A 19,805-nucleotide genomic window follows, 5' to 3' on the forward strand; every position below is an offset into this window, starting at 1 on the left:
ACATTTGGCACAAACGTCCACATCATAAACTGTGAGAACAGAAATTATTGTCGGCTTTTCACATTCCCAGCGGTCCTTGAACACATCATGTGCAAGAAATGCTTGCCATCTTCTTTACCTCGCCCCTGTCAAACCACCACACCCCCAACCCCGTCACCCTTACCCTGACCTCACTCGCCTACCCAGGGAGTCCGGAATGGAACAGGAGACATGAAAAACAGCGGTGGGAAAGGGGGATTAAAAGAAAGGGGTAGTGGGGAAAAAAAGAAAAGAAAAAAGGACCTTTTGATTTCATGAAAGCATACACACACCTCCAACCTCACAAACAGACCCCCTCCCTTTGGGTCTGGGGGTTGTTTTATACAGGTAAAGGAGCAGCAGGTGGTGGCCTCCATCAGTCAGCCGCCTCTCCAGAGTCTGGGGGCGACTGAAGAAGAGGAAGCTGCAGTTTCATTGAATTTTTAATGTGCTGAATTGAATTTGCAGAGGAAGACAGAGGGGTTGGTGGATGACCCTTCACCTCTAGCCTGTTCTAACTCATTCCCCCTTTTTACTACCTCACACACACACACACACACACACACACACACTCAAAATACCACTCAGCACCATCAACATACATTACACCAATATGCCTGTTTGTCTTTTGTGTTATTTGTGATATAAACCTTCCTCTCTACATGCACCTGCACAGCGATGGAAGAATGTCTCTCCATAGTTCTTACGTAATACAGGTTATTGAAGCAAGCAGCATGTACTGAATGTTAAATGACAGTAATAAAAGCCAGATGGGACTGTGTCAGCGTGTATGTACTCTGCATTGTAAACATATGATCTGTCTGTTATCAGTCCCCGACATGGCTGAGCTAATAGTCTGTAGTGTATGTAACAGCATGCAGCGCTGGGTGGTGTTATCATCATATATTATGCATTCTCAAATCACATCTTTTGCAATGAGGTTAAATGTGGCACAAACACATCGCACACTGCTTGGGGCCTCTAACCAGCTGCGGGGCCGACCCAAAATACAATGAAAATGTGATCTTTCCCTTTTTTATTTTGGGGATTCCTTGGCTACTGTTATAAATCCAGTCAGTGTTTTGACATGCACCCAACAAACCAGGCTCCTCAGAGAAACCAGTGCAGTACCTGCAGTAACCTGATACTGTAAACCCACACTTCCACTCAGCAGCACACGCACATCCACAAACTTAATTTGCATGCACTTATTTTAACTGTACTGTTGTTAGACGATACTGTTTTGCTCTGCCTGAGAGCAAAGTGAGAGAAGAAGCTCTACAGTGACAGAAACATGACTCAAGTCTTGCAAATACTTTAATGTTCAGCAGCAGAAACTGATTCATTTTGACTTTGTTCATCACATACTTTTCTTTGTCATGCACATGCTTGCATGTAAAAAGCTGATTAGAAACCCAACTACATATTGAGGTAAGGGATCAGAGAGACCTCAGTCCGACTGAGAGAAAGATGATTTCTTGGCCGTGTGAGAAATCACTCGGGTCTCTCTAATCTCACGCCACAATTACAGAAGCCGCATTTCTAATATACATGCACGACAGCAGGAAATCACATTACTGCAGAAAGGTGACTGCTAAGTTACTATGATACATGGACACACACTGAATGAGTCAGTCTTGGAGGAACAATTCAACATTTTGGTCAAGAAACATTTTCACTTTCCTGCTGCAGATGAGAATATTCACACCTCTCTCCTGTCTGTGTGGTAGGTTAGCTTTGCTTCGCATAAACACTGGAAACAGGAGGAATCACCTCACGTGGCCGGATATAACACTAACAAAATCTTATAACCAACAACACTGAAGCTCACTAAATAATTGTTTAAAAGTTGGGTCCTTTATTTATTTATTTATTCATTTGAACATTTTTATATCATTCTGTAGCTTCCCAGAAGTATTCCGTATGTATTACGTATTCAAATTCAAACATTCAAATTTTGGTCGAAGGCTATTTTCCCACGTCCTTAAACAATAATAATTTTCTCCATGATGACACCGCCAGATATAAACTCTTTAGCCCGCTGAGCCAAACTCACTGTCTCATAGAGAACAGACACAGTGTGCACATATTGCACATAGGGATCTTTTATACATATACATGGACAGGTCACCAGACTATCACAGGGCTGACACATAGAGACAGACAACCATTCACACTCACAATCACACCTACGGAAGAGTTAGAGTCACCAATTAACCTGCATGTCTTTAGACTGTGGGAGGAAATCGGAGTACCTGGAGAAAACCCACGCTGACACAGGGTTTAAACCAGGAACTCTCTTGCTGCTGCCCCAGATGTCTTAAACATTTGCACAGATAGACAATAACACCAACGTGTGACATAGCTTACCTGTCGGTACCCGACCATTATCATGCGGACAAGGACAACGTTGATGTTGGTCCCCAAAGATTCGTCGTGGTAGATCTCATCAACCTGAAAGGAAATGAAAATTATCTGTCACTGATCCGAGGGATGAAAGAAACACAATGATCCCTGAGCCTGCAGAGCAGAAGAAGATAACTACGGCTGCTTCAAGTATGTAAATCAAAGTCCTCAGGTGGCATCAAATGGTTTGAGAAGAAAAAAAAAAAACAGTGACATCTGATTGTCAAGTGACATTATCAAGCTGCACACAGTGAGGTCATGTTTACCAAGCCGGCTGTGTGTGATGTTTTATACCCAGGGTATTAAAAGGCACAGGGAAGAAGATGTAACGCTGTCTGTAGTCGTTTGTGCTGCTGGGAGGTATAAAGTCTTCACTGACCTCTCTCTAGGAGTCAGTTTGCCTTATTAAAAATCTGCTCAAAAAGAAACCAACATTTCTTCTAAACTCCCCAGAGCAGTACAAACACACCTGATCATGCTGGCTGCTTCCACGGATTTAATTTCTTGGATACACAACCTCCCAGCAGCAGGTTGTCAAACCACTGGGGAGGGTTTTTTTCATCTCTTTCAACAAGCTTGGAATCATGATGAAACATGTGGAGACATCTGGCAACCTCCCAATAAAACCAGTGTTGTTATGCAATGGCAAAGAAGCCTGACCCAGAAATGTGTCAACTGCTGTTTGGCTTTATAATAATAATAATGCTTTGGTATGTGGATGCTTAACTCACGGGCCAAGTCAGGATCCCGTTCAAATCCCAATTCCAATTTCCACTTGAGTGTGTTTTATTTTCAAATGGTCTCTACATGTCGGCACTCCTCCGGGGCCCCGTAAAGTCAATCAACTGCTTCACTTTGCGGTTGATAAATAAAGTTCAGAGGAAAATAAGAGATGAATATTTCTTTTTTTCCATAAATCAGTAAGTCATTTAGTCGGGACATGTTGGTAATGGATGGTAATTAACAGACCGGGAGACTCTCGATTGGTAAACATGGAGATATTTAGTTTCACAAAGCACCCTCACATTCCACCAGTGGAGCTGTTACTGAGAGGAAACATATATTTACAACTGGTGTTTTAAAGCACATGGGTCGACGCTGCGCCTGACTGACTCGCAAATTTAACATACGTAATGTTGAAAGCTTAGAAATAAAATTCTGCAACATCTGTGCATGATTTATCGTAATATCCTAATTTGATTTCCTTCACACTCATCTCAATTATTCCTGCAACTTCCAACACAATTAATACTACTACACAAGAATCCATATATTTTCTCACTTAAAGGGATAGTTCAGATTTTTTGAAGTGGGGTTGTATGACATACTTATTCAAAGTTAGTGCATTACTTTAAGTAGAGAGCAGCCAGCACGCCCCCACTTTGGAGAAGCAGGCAGAAGCACTGCCATGGAAGCTAAGCTATGTACCGCTGTGGACAGGGGCAGCAGCAAAGTACATTTTCGCAACCTAAAAAATTTATATTATTTTAAGTGTACGGTATATTTGCAATATTTTCGCCGCTTTAACCTCTCTAACTCCACCAGGACGCCGACGTCCTCGCTCCCCTCCTCCTCTGTTAAATGGTATCTCCCAGGCGCACTACGTCATCAAACCATGTGATGTTTGGTATTGCCAGATTCAGAAAGCTCTCAACTTTTGAAAAATAACTAGACTAACTAGAATTGTTGTTCTTTTATTTATTATTTATTTCGCACCAGAGCAGTCTAAACACAAGTCCAAAATCTCGATGAGTGGTGACAAGTCATGTCATGCCATTTTTCGACGGGAAAAGTTAAAGGATTACTCGCAATCTTATGTGGAGCCGTTAGCGGGGACTTAGCTGTTTTATAAAAGGTAAAAGTCTCACTCCTACCACTATTTTTGGCTGAGATATACCGCCTAGAAAGTGGGATCATAACTTTCACGTTTCATATGACTTTATTTGGTGATATTTTATGGTGTTTCTGTCATAAACAACATCAGCTATCATAATCACACCTGATTTCAATAAGGTAAGATGTTTGAAGCTGGCTGAGTGTTGTTTGATCACTGATAGTGCTGCTTTGAAGCGGAGTGAGCGCTCTTGTCATTTGGAGCTCCGCATGGATCTTTTGATGGAAAAAATACTGTAGAGTGGTTGTAGAGTGGTCATACTTTGAGCAATCTACTTCAAATTTGAAACAAATGTTCATTGATAGTGTGCCTACAGCCCCACAGTGTCATTTACCTGCTCAGATGAAGCCACAGACAGTTATTCATCCTGAAAATCATTTCTTATTTTATTTTAGGCAAAATCTTCATCTTTTTACTGATTTCAGAGGCCCATTACTCTGTCTCTGTATCAATTAGAGTGTTTCTGACACTTTCACAAGGGAGGGAGTTTTCTTTCTGGTAAGACCTCATTGAGACCTCATCGATGCATGTAGTCAGAGCGGTTCAGGGGCTGCAGTCATTTTTATTTGGGTATGTCATTTTAGGCGTTTTTGCTATAAATGGGGGTGGAGTACAACGCTTTAACCTTGACGGGAAACTGAAGCCACTATAGCCCCGTTTCTACTGAGCAGCACAGTACGGTTCAGTTCGGTGCACTTTTTTTCCCTGTTTCCGCTGTGTTACGTTGTGGATGGTACCAATGGAACAATTGGTACCATCCCCATTTTTGGTCCCCCCTCTGTTGGGGTACCTAGCACACAGATCTGGTACTAAAAGGTGGAGCTGTGAACACTGCAGTCTGTTGATTGGTCAATAGAGGACAGTCACTGTAACTATAAATTAAAGGACGTTTTGCTGTCTCTTGCAGCAGCTGGAGTCTGAGAAAAAAATACCTGCACTGGGCCAACTGTCGGCGACTTTTAAGGTGGAACATTTACTTGTAATGTTACTCAATGAGTGAGTTGATGACGTGAATCCAGCAGCACACCTTAAATTTCACTGTGACAACTTTGACCATCACTTTAGTTTTTTATATATACAGTATATAAATTTTGACCAGGTTATGTGAATGGCATATATCACAAGCCTTACTTTGAGAAAAAGAAAGTGTCGTGCATCGTTGTTCCTGTGGGCTACGGCAACACTAAACCCCTGAGCTTGCCTGAGAAGGACTAAATGCACAAACCTGCTATTTTTAAATATCCGCTAGGGTCTAGCTACCATGGCTGAAGGGTTACTTGTGGTTCCAAAGGTACCATACTGAAAGTGTTTGGTGGAAACTTCTGTCGCTTGTTTCAAAACTACCAAACTGACAAAAAAACTGTCATTTCACCTCACAGAACACAGGAGTTTCTGGTCCAACACTGCCTCAATTGGATGGTTTGTGTTGTTGTGTAACTTTGGTGAATCTGAACTATTTTAAACACCAAAGTCACACAGTAACAAACAAACCAACCAACTGAGTCAATGTCAGTTTCGAAACTCATGTGTTTTACTGGGTAAAATACTATTTTTGTCAAAGGAGTCTGGTGGCTTTAAAGAGAGCTATATTATGGCTTCTGTTCCCTGTCACTTAACAGTGGTGAAAATGTTCTAAACATTACATGCTCTCAAATTGATACTACTCTTTTTTTTAAGTGGCTAAAAAACGTTTTGCTGCCACCTCCACCAACAGCAGTACATTGCTTAGCTTCCATGCTGCCACTCATACCTGTTTTTCCAAATTGGGAGTCTGCCAACCACCATTTATTGTGGGGAATACACTGACTATGGGTAAGTACCTTGCTCATTATGCGGCATTAACTGCAGAGTGATGAGGGGGAAAATAATTCAAGGCTGCAACATGAAATGTGAAAAAAGATGAAGGGGTCTGAATACTTTCTGAATGCACTGCTGTTGAACAGAGGAAAAACAATCTTTCTGTGAAACCTGGACATATGATCAGTGATGACGAACTCAGGAGGGGGCTGACTGAAGGGCACAGGTACTCTAATCATGGACGTTCTATAGGGGACACCATGTGCAGGCATAGTTGATGAGTGTACATGGTACCAGAAGGATCAATGATGGATCTGTTACATTATGAAAAATACCTGAATCTTTGATCTTTAAAAAAAGAGATGGTTCAAGTCTGTGCTAAAACATTTGTGGCCCCAAGAATCATTTCAACAAGAAACATCCAATTACAGAGCAGCTGACATACACAGATGTAACCTATTGATTGGCTCATTGAAAAACTCTGTTCTGTACCACTGTGTGGCCCTAACCAACCCCCGTCCCCCTTTTTTGTCCCTTCTACCTGAAAACACTAATTTAAAAAAAGGAAATAACATTTGTGGTGGTCAGAACATTGAAAAATGACATTTTGAAACACTTAATGGTAATGTTTACAAGAAACAATGTCCTGTTTGTTGACTGTCAGCAGTTTTCATTGGTACTATTTCTTTACTGAAAGTGGTGGAGTGAAATGGATCATCCAGAGTGACAAAGGCCACATCCACACTAAGGCAGACTTTATACTTCGGGATCAATAGAGTATTTATCTATTTATCTATCTACCTACTTCTGCGTTGAATTTGACGCTGTCGTCAACGCAGAGCATGCCGTAACCCACGCTGTAGAAACCATTTCCCTCAGTGGAAACGAAGCTTTTATTTACTTTAATTTCACAGATAAGAAACAATAAATTGTGTAAATGATAAAGCCTCTACAAAAACAGCATTGTAGGTCTTGTGTGTGATTAATCCTGGCTTCATAAGAGCAGAGGAAATCTCCACTCGTCGCTAGGCTAATAAATACAATGTAAAATGCCATAAGCTTGTGCTAAAAACATTAGCATGTTGTATTTGTGGGGAAAATGTGTCCAGATAAAGACAAGTGTTTGTCTGTGAATGCTGCAAGTTACAGTGAAGCCCATTTGTGTACTTGTGTTTGAAATTGTGTCTATTAAGCCATGTTTAATGTGTGTTTAATGTGTGTTTTGAACTCTATGGTTTTGAATCAACTAATCTCTACAGCATTTCACAGAAACCTCTGCTGCCAACTAGTGTTTCGGAGGTGTAACTGCAGAGTGACACAGACACACCACGGCACAAGTATAAATCCTCACATCGGTGTATGCCACATGCGTAGGCTATGGCGTAGGGTCTGCCGCAGAAATATAAATCTTGCTTAATACGTTTTCATTTTTCAATGGCTTTTTTTTTTTTTTAAATTTAAAATGCAGACAATCTCTGTACACATGAGCGGTTTAGCACCATTACTCTTGTCCATATCAGCACACCCAAAAATGCATATCACATGACCATTAACATACAATGGGCAAACATGTGCCTATATAAACAGGAAGCAGATTGTCTACTCGAAAGAAAACCCTACTGAGATGGCGAACAGTCAGACCATAGATTCCTTTGCTTGGACCGGCAACAAAATGGTATAAGGTGGTCAAGGCGGTGTAAAATAGATTGACTGTAAAGAAAATACAGTGGCATATTAGAGCATTACCGGGAGCAATATCCAATCCAGAGGACGTCATTGTGATGGGAAAGGAGTACCGACACATGAAGGATAAAATTACAAAAGGTCTGTAGACCTCGCTAAAATGTTGTGGCTTGACATGTCATGACTGAAAAGACCCAATCAGGCAGTAAATATGTGCGTTTGCATCTATGTTTCCATCAGTCCAGACTCAAATTACAACATGGTCAGCAGCGTTTTCAACGTTGTTGTTTCTGGAAAATTCAAGTTGCTGTAACATCTTCATGTTTAAGATCTTTTGAGAACCACAAACAAAATCGCACTACCAACGGGGCGACAGAAATGTCAGCCACAAGTTTGTAATTACCTGAACAAATACATGTGTCTGGGTAAATGCCACCAGAGGTCAGTGAGGGCTACATGGTGTACATGCTTTCTTTTGAACCATGGGTGAACTGACCCTTAAAAAAACCCTCTTCATCTTATCACACCTAAAGGTCATCCTATGAGTCGCTGTTCTCATGTTGACTGTAACATCTGTTGAATTTTCATCACCTTGACCACTGCAGACATGTTAACATGTCAGAGCAGGAAAAAGCTTAGAGTGTACCTAAACACTGATGATTAATATAACTAGTTACACCTTTTCAAAATGTCAGCCCCCTAAAAGTCTGTTGTAAAACATCTGATCTCAACTTGTATTTATAGCTTGTATAACTTGTTTTATCTACATCAGCTCTCACGTGGAACTGTATCCCCCTGACAGTACATCTTTGTAATAACCATCAGCTCTGGAGTCAATGAGGTTGATACGCTGTGAGCATGGAGCTCAATTTTTTTCTTACTGATGTTTAAAGTTTCAGCACAATATAAGATTTCTATATAATACCATTAACATAATGGTATGTTACAGCACGAGTGTGCTTTGTAAAAAAGATTTAAAAAAAGTACCGAGGGGGCGTCAGTGTCTTAGTGGTAGAGCAGGCGCTCCATGTACAAGGCTGCTGCCGCAGCAGCCCGGGTTCAACTCCAGCCTGTGGCCCTGTATGTCTCTCCCTCTCTCTCCCTCCTTCACACTTCACTATCCTATCAATTAAAGGCAGAAAAATGACCTAAAAAATATCTTTAAAAAAAAAAAAAGTACCCAGCCTCTGTTTCCCTCAAGGACTTGTGTCTCATCCGTCTGTCTGCCTCATCTGAACTTTCTACCATTAAAACTCTTTTCAGATTTTCAGATTCATTGTCCTTGGGTCTCCTTCCAGTGTTAATGAGTCTTTCTCTCGGTTTATTTCATGACAGGCCTGTATACAGCCTCTACTTCGGAGACTAACTCTTATCTTTCCCTTGTCTACCCCCCATCTCCAAATTCACATTAGTTCAGAAACTGTTGAAAAGAAATAAACAGTTCAAGGAAATAATATCCCCAAGGCTTGCGGCAACAGGACTAAAATCGTTGTGGTTTCCAAGCTAGTGCAGTCTTTGATACCTTGATGATGCCATTTTACTTTGAGAGACTCGGGCACTGGGTGGGAGCAAATGGAACCAATTTAAATAGATTTCTTCCATTTTATTCACCAGCGTTTAATGTGGCTGCTGGTCAGGGCCAGCTATTAGGGATTATGGACAGAGACAAAATTTTCCAAATCTGGCTGCTCATCCACTCCACCACAACACACATGTTGGCATTGTAACATGGGGGTCTATGGGGATTAACTGGAACCAGCCTCAAGTGGCCATTAGAGGAACTGCAGTTTTTGGCACTTCTGTGCTGGCTTTATTTTTCAGCCCCCGGGGTTATAGCTTGACTCTAATACTAACACAGGCAATATCAAATGGTTTCACACAATTAAATGGGTTTTATGGAGACTGACAACACCACACAGGAATACAGTTAGGCTCATGGAATCCACAAGTGTCTCAGGTGTCCAGTTATACCCAATTTATGCAACTCAAAGACTGTTTAGGGACCCCAGTATGCAGAAATATTCCATTACACCATTTTGAAAATGGCAATGCCACTTTCTCCTCTCCAAAATTTAGCCCAGCTTTGGAGCATTAATTAGCCCCTGCCCAACAAGACAGGTATCAGTGAATGCCTCAGGGCGTGGGTCCACATAGCGTTTTTTTCTCAGCGCCGGGGTCTTTTTTCAATAGTTCTAACGAGGAGAGAGCATACGTGGCTGCCTTTTTTCAGGCTTTTTTTTGCAGCCGCTTCCAACGGTTCTGGTTGAAAAGCTCTTAACTTCTTGTCTCAATTGTGGTTTTGTCTACAAATCAGTAATACTGTCCATATCAGATCAATTTAGCCCAACACTGGAGTTTAGCAACGCTAACAAAAGAAAACATTTTTATCCATACAGTCCTGGCTGCCTTACACTGCCTCCCAGTTAGAATAAGTTTTAGGTGTTTTTAATTACTTTTCAAACTTATCCACCTCTGATCTTTCAGTACAATATCTTTCAGGAACAATATTAAGATATGGAGAGAAAACACATGAAAATATTTTTCTGCTCCGGGCCAAATCCAAAGATACACTGTAATACCTAAAGAAAAATGGAAATCAACAACCTCCCCTTCAGCACAATATCAAAGTTGTTCTTCTTTCTTTTATTTTACTATTTAAACAGAAAACAGATAAGTTAATGTATTTTTCAATGCTTCGTAAATATGGTGAAAAATAAAACTGAACGGTTTTGTTCGTAGCATTTCTCCATTTCAAATTTGACATGCAACATTAATCTACCAAAGGTCATCATTGCAAGACACTGAATTTACAAGAGCCCTGAGGTGAAGTCAGATGTTTTCATTAATTCTACAATAGAGGCGCTGAGCAGCTGTGATGTTATTTGTCTGTAAGCTTTAATCTGTCCAGCTGCTACTGAAGACAGCATATGCAAAGAAAAGCATCAATTTCATTAAAATTACAATCCTGACACAAGTGACAGCATATGAGCATATGAATTACCAAGACAACCAGCCATCTGCGGAGCCGAGATGATAAATGAACAAATAACGAGAAAGAACAGAAATGACAAAGGTTGTTTTTCATTGTCAAACTGGCACGTCAAGTTTCTTTTACTTTGTTTAACTTAAGTTTTGTGTTATAAAATCTGCTGACTGTCTTACAAGACTTCTGAAAATGTATGTTTAAATATGCAAATGAGGCTTATCTAATTAAATATATGCATATTTGTTTACATTTCTAGAACAAAATTCTGAACAGCGGATAAAGCCAGGTTCAAAACTCTTGTTTTATTTTGGCGACATATTAGAGATTTTGCAGAGGAAATTTTGAATATTTCTTTTTATCACTCCATGATTCAAAAAATACTGTTAACAGCCATTAAAAATCAATTTCAGTCATGTTTTCACGAATAAAATGTTGTATAAATCAGGCTATGAATAATGTATGAACAAACCTCTCTTTGAAAACCTTCAGGATATAGACAGTAACAAAACTGGAATGTTTGATGTATGTAAGTGCTACTTAAGTGAGGATTTCTGACTCAGAAACTCATTTTGTTTTTATTAAATTAAATAAATTGTTAGGACACGACTGGTGAAGATGGTAAAAATTCTAACTAGTAGATACCATGAAACTCGTCTTTTAGAAATTTACTTTCCACAAGTGTGCAGTGGTGCCCCCAAGGGAGGACCAGGCGGCCATGGCCCTCCTGACACAATTGCTGACTCCTCATGGGGAAAATTGCTGGAGGTCGATATTACTGTCTTAAAAGAGGCTGTGGTGTGCTTATTTTTAAGATAGCTAATCACGCAAAGGTAATGGTATCTTTTCAAGCTAGTCACCCCAACCAAAGCATCCATTGGTACCAACCAGGTCTGCACTGCTTGTCGGGAAGGGGTCTAAATCAGTGGTTCCCAACTGGTCCATCTCTGGGGTCCAGATTTCTCCTTAGTCATCAGTTCAAGGTCCATACATTCGGCATCATACTTGCGTTTGGCCACGTCGTCCAGCTAGTTTGCCGTCTCTGTCAAGTAGCTGTCACTCACTCTACAGCAGGAAACAGCACTCCAAAATAAAAGCTCTGTGCTGGAAATCCACTGTGCTTCAAAATAAAGTTTGTTTTTTACAAACCTAGAATGTTTGCGAGTCACCTAGGGTCAAGTCAGACCCACTTTTGGACTATGAGTCACCAGTTGGTAACCACTGGTCTAAATAACGTTTCAAAGTTAGGCTAAATTTTGGCGAGGGAACAAATGGCAATTTTCAACTATGGGACCCATTATCTATCTAATAATGAGTTCTATGGGAACCCACGAGTCTCCTAAACTAAACCAACCTATCTGAAGAACAACGAATCATATGTAACACATTAAAACAAGACTGCTGTTGGTATTCGAAATGTGAACTGTACCAGTATTAGTCAATGCACGTTAGATAATTAGTGATATTAACAGTAAAATAAGAAATTAAAATTTTCTGGCACTGCCCAAGAGTCACAACATATTGGCACAATATTTGTCAGTCGCTATCAGATGTCCTAGGTAGAACTGTGGATCCTGATCCACTGACCGCATTCTTTAGTATTAAAGGTTCTGACCTTGTGTTAACCGGTTCTCAACCTCATATGATATTATTTGTAGGGACGCACTGAATATTCGGTAACCGAATATATTTGGCCGAATATTGCAAAAAAACACACATTTGGTATTCGGTGGAATAAGTGAAAAGCAAGGCCGAATAATAGTGACGTGTTTTGATAACGCAATCAAACAGCGTGCGGTGACGGACGGAGTAAAATGTCGGCAGTGTGGCGATATTTTACTCCTGCACTCGCATTTGCAACCAAAAATAGCTTTGTGCAGGCAAAATAAATCATTTAGCATGCTGTGCGAGTACAGATTTCAACCAGCAGCAGAAACGAAACGGCGAATCCCGCCGTTTGTGGGTTGAACGGGGGTCACAGACACAGACAGGAATGTATTCCTGTCAAATACAGCGGCGCATGATAACGGCTTACCGTCGACGGAGAAGTCCGGGTCCAGGTGAATAACTTGTTGTCATGACTGCCCAAAAGTACCTGAACAGCCGAGCTGTGGCGGCACACAGTATGTGGCGTATCAGAGGAGAAACGAGCCGTTCACATTTCTCTCTTTGTGGTAGGTAACGGTCCACAAACCTCACCGCACTTAAGGGACTGTTCTTTACTTGTCAGGGGAGGAGGGTGGCTGGTTGATTTTTATTTTTTATTTTATTTTGATCCCTCCATATTAATCAATTATTGATGCTGTTTTTGAAGTATGAATAAGTCAGTAAGTAATTTATTCCATTGAAATATCATTGATGTGTTATAGAAAAGTGATTTATCTTTTTATAAATGACAAAAGGCACATCTGCCTCATTTTCACTGTGGTATTGTGATACTACTCAGAACCATGATATTTTCACTGGTATCGTACCGTTGGTCCCAATTTTGGTACCGTGACAACACTAATCTGGCGGGGGTTCATCTGCAAAAACTAATGAAAAACTAAACAACGGTATTCAGTATTCGGCCAAGCGTTTAATTTTATTCGGCTTCGGCCACAAATTTTCATTTCAGTGCATCCCTAATTATTTGTGATTCTACTTGCACGTAGATTGATATTATTAAATTGGAAGCAGACATGGGCACCTGACATCGTTCTAAATCCTCCCCCCTTTTAAATTCAATTTCTTTTTTTTAAATTATTATTATATTTTTTTAATGATTTTAAATAGAACAATAGATTTTATCTTTAATTATTATATATTGCAAACGTGTCTTTTCCTATACATGTATGACAAATCACCCTTTGGTATTTTGGATTTCTGACTTTATATTAATATTAATATTTTCTATATTTTTGTATCATAAATTCTATTTTCACTTTTATACTACTGCTACTGTTTGTTCAACTTTGAAAACCCCAATAAAAAGTGTTGGAATAAAAAAGAAGAAACTAAACTATGTCAGTATGTGATTCCTGAACTCTCCATATTGACATAGTTTGCCACTAACCTATATAGCAAGTAGCCTATATACATCAACCACATAATAGAGTTCCTAAACTTCAGTCATGGCTTTTGGTTTTGATGTGCCACTTGATTTTAGTGGCCCCATCTGGCCATCAGTGTGATACATTTCGAGGGCACCACTGCTAGTCTGAAAGAGGACATATAATGGAAGCAAAATAGCCCAAAATCTAAAAATGGATAGCCGTTAGGGAGAGATGTGACAGCTATTTCAGGTCAGTTTTAGGGTTTATTTATATGAACAGTGATGTTCATTTTAAAAAACAGAGGTGTCCTCGGTCAGGCTCTTTCAGTATCTGTCCTTGTGCAACTCACGAAGCTTCAGATATGGTGAAAAGAATAACAGAGTGCTACTACGAGAGTGCGCCACTGAGCTTAATTATGACCATGCAGAACAAAAGCTCTGTCACTGAAGAAAGGCTATCTTGGCTTCTGTCCAAATTTGCTCAGGGTTACACCCAAGGCATTTAAGCAAATATTCCATTCACAGAAGCCCATTCAGGTCAATAAGGGCTGTAAGGAACACTCAAGTGACCCCAAATTCTCCCAGATTTGTTACGAGCTCACATTCCTAGACTGGTCTATACTGACCTATATACGTGTGTTTATGTTGGACCCGAAACACAGAGGCTGTTGAAAAATGAGGACAGCATCAAAAATAGCATCATGAAGGTTCTATGATGAACACTGACACTGCAGACTTTTCCTGACTCAGAGATGCATTCAGCTTTTTTTTTTTTTTTTTTTTTACTTTTTTGTGAGTCCTCCAACCCCACGTATACAGGGATAATCACAAAGCCAGGAGGAGCACACAGAGGGCGGGAATCGGACTGTTGTGGCTGAAAATGAGAATAGCAGCTGTGGGCTACAGGCGCTAGGTGTCCCTGGCTTGTGTACAGCATCACATCGACGTGGACAAAACCTGGTGTGCGCTGTAACAACACAGCCATTGTGCGGCAGGCACCTCAGCAGTCACCTTGGCTTCGCGCAGACAGGATGTTCAGTAATCAATCCCTCGGGGAGAGTTTCTCCAGGTGGTACTACACATTCTGCAGCCACGGAGCAGGGATTCAGAGGGATTTGAGTGGGCAGAGCTCTTTCAGACACAGCAAGCCTGTGGCTTACGAGTGGAACTAAAGAGTTTTGACCCTCGTTTGTTTAAACTGCGCTTTTATTTCTGAAAGTTGCACATTTCTCTCGTCAAACTTTTCCAAGAATGAAGCAGAATATGTAGATATTACTGTGAAGAACTTCATTTCACTTCATAGTTCAGTAAATTTTATTCATGAGGACGTCTTGAAATTATCTCATCCTGCCATGGATCTGAAATAAGTGCTTATCAGAGAGCACTAGGAACTAAGAACTGATAATTATAGAGCACACTCTCGCAGCTACTGCACAGTACAATCTGCCAAGGTCATGAAAATCAGACATTTCTCTTGCAGGAGACATTTGGAGATGGACTGTGTATATATTATCCTAATTAAATAAGCATATCATTCCATGTCAGCAGAGCTTGGAAGTGTGAGTGAACTCCTGGCGCTGGTTTCCATGACTGCCCCGCACAGCTCCCAGTCAACTCTTTAATTGGTCTAGTGCAGCTAATCAGACCACCATGCAGGGTCCAAATGGTAACTGTTACAGAGTGAAACCAGCACCCTGTGAAAATCTGACTTGAGAGATTAGGGCCCATTAAGTAGATTATGGTGGTAGGAGCTGGTGGAACCCGTAATGAATGAGCTGAGAAATTTCTTCTTTTTTTTTTTTTGTTCACCTCTCATCGGTAATCCATAAACAGCTAGAGGAAGTGGGGGTCTGGGGAGAAGTGTGGCAAGGTCTGATGTCAGAGAGGACAAGGAGGGAAAAATACCTCCACAGGTGGGAGTCCACCAAACTCAGCAGCAGCATTTTCATGTCAAAAAGGGATATTTATAGAGCTGCAACGATTAGTCCATTAGTCAAGCATTTATTTTGAGAACAGATTCAATGTTGAGCCTCCAGAGAAATGAGCTTTTGTTTGGTAAGTAAGTTTCTCCTGGCTATTTGGGATGAGAACGTCTGAGCATTTAAGTATAAAAACTAGCATTTTGTTTTGGGGAAAAAAGGATATCCTCATATAGACCCTTTTACTGTTATAAACAGTGTGATATTTTTCAATGGGCGGGGCTTATCTGGAGGCAAAACAGTTCTCCACAGACACTTGCTAGTGCTAGTTAGCAAGTTCTGTGGGCTTGTTTTAGACAATGTAGGACGATGATGTGAGTGGTGCGTTCAGAAATACTCATTCGGAGTGTTATTCAGAGCACTGCACTCTCATAGTGGCAGCAGAGCGCCGAGTGAAGTGAATGTGTGATCAACTTAACCATTCATTCATTTATATAGAAATATAACTCTCCGTTTCTTCGACCAACAGGGCTCTCATATTGGTGTAGAGCACCAGATTTGATTTACGAATGCACCGTGTCAAGTGCACTCACTCTCTGGGACCGCAAGTGTTACCTGAGTAAGTAAACACTGACCAATGGGACCAGACTGGTCGACCCATATGCTCTCACTCAGTGGATGGATGATTTGACAAGATGGCCAGCTTTGTGGTTGATTTTTTTATATATATATTAGGGCATTAACAGAAAAGCCGATTTGTCGATGTGTCGACGTCAGTGGCACAAGTCGACACCCCCCAGGAGGAGTCGACAAGTCGTGTGTTTTTTCCCTCTCTCTCTCTCTCTCTGTGCTTGTATACGGAATGCAATCGCTGCCTCTGATTGGCTTAGGGCTCATTTATGCTCCCTTTACGTACAAAAATGTATACGTCCGTTTCAAACGATGTTACCGTCACTGTCCACGTACTTCCATGCGCCCTTTACGTTGGCATGGATGTTAACTAATATATCCATATATGCCTTGGTCAGGCGCCCCGAACAGTTGGGGGGTTCATTGCCTTGCTCAAGGGCACCAGGAAGTGAACTGGCACCTCTCCAGCCACCAGTCTACACTCCATATTTGGTCTGGACGGGGACTTGAACAGGCGACCCTCCGGTTCCCAACCCAAGTATGGACTGAGTTACTGCCGCCCACTATGCCAATCTTACAAGGAGGATGATCCTCCAGTTTGTTTTGCTACTGAAGCTAACGTTAGCTAATGCGCTAAAATGTTTTGTTGACGGGTAGTGGTGGCTGGTTTGTGATATAAGTTCTGAACCATGACTCCTTCTATTCTGGCTCCCAATAACACAACAAGACAACTTTTTAAGACTCCTATGTAGCCTACAGCCCTGTGGTGGAGAGTCGTGTCTTGCCTCCAGCTAACAAACTGACGTCATTGTGACGTTGGCCCTAAAAGGGTTTATGGGTATGTTGGGTTTATTTTAATAGTCACAAATGTGTAATAAAGTATAAAGCTATATATTTTAGTGCCTGAAAATGGTTGAACATTTGTTCAATGTTTTGTAAGTGGTCACTGTTAAAGTCTACAACTGTTCATTTCAATGCTAAACCGCAAATAATGCAACAAATCAAGAAGCCATGTGATATGGTCATTTTGTGACTCTGTATAAATTTTCATTGCTCTACACTCCAAAACTGACCTTAGTGTCTGTAGAAACAATCTGTCTCACCTGACTGGCCTGTGTGAATGCTGCGAAAATATAAAACTAACTGGCTGATTGAGTGGTGCAGGTTCAATATCCTGGTCCTTAACACCACCAAGACCAAGGAGCTGATCAGCAACTACAGGAGGAATAAACCGGACATTCAGCCATTAAGCATCAGCAGGAACTGTGTGGAGAGGGTCTCTGATTTCCAGTTCCTGGCTGTCTAGACTGAGGAGGACCTGACCTGGAGAGCCAACACCACAGCGTTGATTAAGAAGGCACAGCATGGAGACTCTACTTCTCAAGATGTCTCAGGAAGAACCAGCTCACCCAGAAACCACTTGTGTTCTTCTACCACTGCTCCACAAACAGTGAGTTAACGTACTGTATATGTGTGTGGTATGCCAGCTGCACAGTAGCAGACTGAAGAGCGCTCCAGTTCCCACTGCCTCAAAAAAGCCCAAAACACTTTCAAGGACCCATCCCACCTAGGACACCATCAACTGCTGCCCTTGGGCAAGAAACACAGGACACTTTAAACAAGGAAAAACAGGTTAACAAAACGCTTTTATCGTGAGGCAATAACTGCACTTAATGAACTCACAAAGGCTTGAGTGTAGAAATATGCTTGAGTGCAATATCAGAGATTTGTGCAATAGGCTGAATGCCCTGCATTTGTGTTTTTCAGTGTAATATCATTTGCTGTTTTACATTTAACTATATAGTTTGTTATTGTTTTTAGAAGGTCTTTTTTACTTATATTTGCACTGAGGAGGATGGATTTAATTTCGTTGTATGTGTTAATCTGTTGTACAGTGTCCTCAAATGAGTATATCCTATAAACAGTGTCTTGGCTTGTTACTATTGCTAGAATTGGTCAAATTTGTGTAACATTTCAAACTACAAGTGTATTTAGGTATTAATAAACCATTTCCAACTTTAGGAGCTTATCCACTTTTGTGTCAGGACTGGCTGCGGACTGACTTGGCAGAGTTGGCTGCCATCTTGTTTTTACATGAATTAGTGTGCTGTGCTTTTGCTTCAACTACATTGCACAAACAAATGTCCACAAGTGAAGACAACAGGTCTAAGTTGCGAAATAAAATATAAGGTGCAGCAAAACCAAAATGTAATGTCTTTATATGAGGATGCAGGGTCTCAGGTAGTTACATTATTTTTAAAGAAAAAAATGCCAAATATTCATTAATTCAAGCTGGATATTGTAATTTTTGAAGCTTTTCTTTGTCTCACATAGGGATGCCAATTTCAGTTAATTTGCTTTCGACAGCCCAGCATACATTAATTGGTAACTAACCAATTAATTTTTAAGAAAAAAAAAAAAAAAAAAGCAAAATGATGTAAAATACAAATAAAAAGCCCTATCCATTTAGAGGTTTCGATTTTTTTGGCCTTTAATTGATCGGACAGTGCTTGTGTGAAAGGGGAAGAGAGGGTAGATGACATCCAGCAAAGGGCTGCAAGTCGGAATCGAACCTGCAGCTGCTGTGGCAAGGTTGTAGCCTTTGTACATGGGGCCCCCGAGGTTTTGAAATTTTAATGCTTTGTAACATACATGCCTTGTCTTTTATTTTCTGTTGACTTTGCTGTCAGACAGACACCTACCTGCGTTAACAGGCAGAAACGTGATGCCCACTGCCCTCCAGCTGCAAACTCCAGAATCCTAGGATAGCAAAGGAATGGCCCAATGTACTCTGCCTCTGATTGACTACCCTGACTACCCTGACATTCTTATGGCCAATTTCCACCAGATGCATGTTGGCTGCGTCTCCGCTCCGACACGGCAGCGGAGCCGACAAGATTCAATTCTAGTCAATGTGTGTGTTTCCACCGGGTGCGGCTGTGCTGCGTTCCGGCTCCGTCTCAGCTGCGGCACTCCGGAGCCCTCCGCAACAGATACGCAGGACTTCTATTTTTGCTGGACACCGGAGAACAACACAGCAATTCTGCACAAAGCAGATCGTGCGGGGCAGGAAGTCATGCACAGAAACACAATAAAACATCTGGTTAATTTTCAAAATAAAATACTCAGTGTTCACGACGGATCAAATTTCCCTGCACTACACCTTAAAAACTATGTAATGGGCAGAGGCAGGCCTGAAGTCAACAGGTCAGAGGTTTTCAGACGTCATTTCACCCCGTGAACACCATGGACGAGGAGATATTAATCATGGCAGTGCACTGAGATGTCTTCCGGCGGAGCTGCACCGCACCGCACAGCAAACGCAGCCGGTGGGTATGGACGGACGGCGGAGCACGCATCGGATAACCAGTGATGCCGTTCCGCAACGGACACACATCCAGTGGAAATCCGGCGTTACTCTAACCCTAACCAATCCTATAA

General features: G+C 41.2%; 1 protein-coding gene across 1 annotated transcript in view; it reads right to left on the reverse strand.

The window, feature by feature from the left end:
* The window catches only part of LOC125881243 (A disintegrin and metalloproteinase with thrombospondin motifs 14), an 85,582-nt gene that overhangs the window by 40,875 nt on the left and 24,902 nt on the right, over window positions 1-19,805 (reverse strand). Inside the window, exon 5 of the mRNA XM_049564322.1 lies at window positions 2,389-2,472. Coding sequence (XP_049420279.1) covers window positions 2,389-2,472 — 84 coding nt within the window. The remainder of the gene's footprint in view (window positions 1-2,388; window positions 2,473-19,805) is intronic.

Source organism: Epinephelus fuscoguttatus, linkage group LG20 (assembly GCF_011397635.1).
Source record: "Epinephelus fuscoguttatus linkage group LG20, E.fuscoguttatus.final_Chr_v1".
Classification (NCBI taxonomy): Eukaryota; Metazoa; Chordata; class Actinopteri; order Perciformes; family Serranidae; genus Epinephelus; species Epinephelus fuscoguttatus.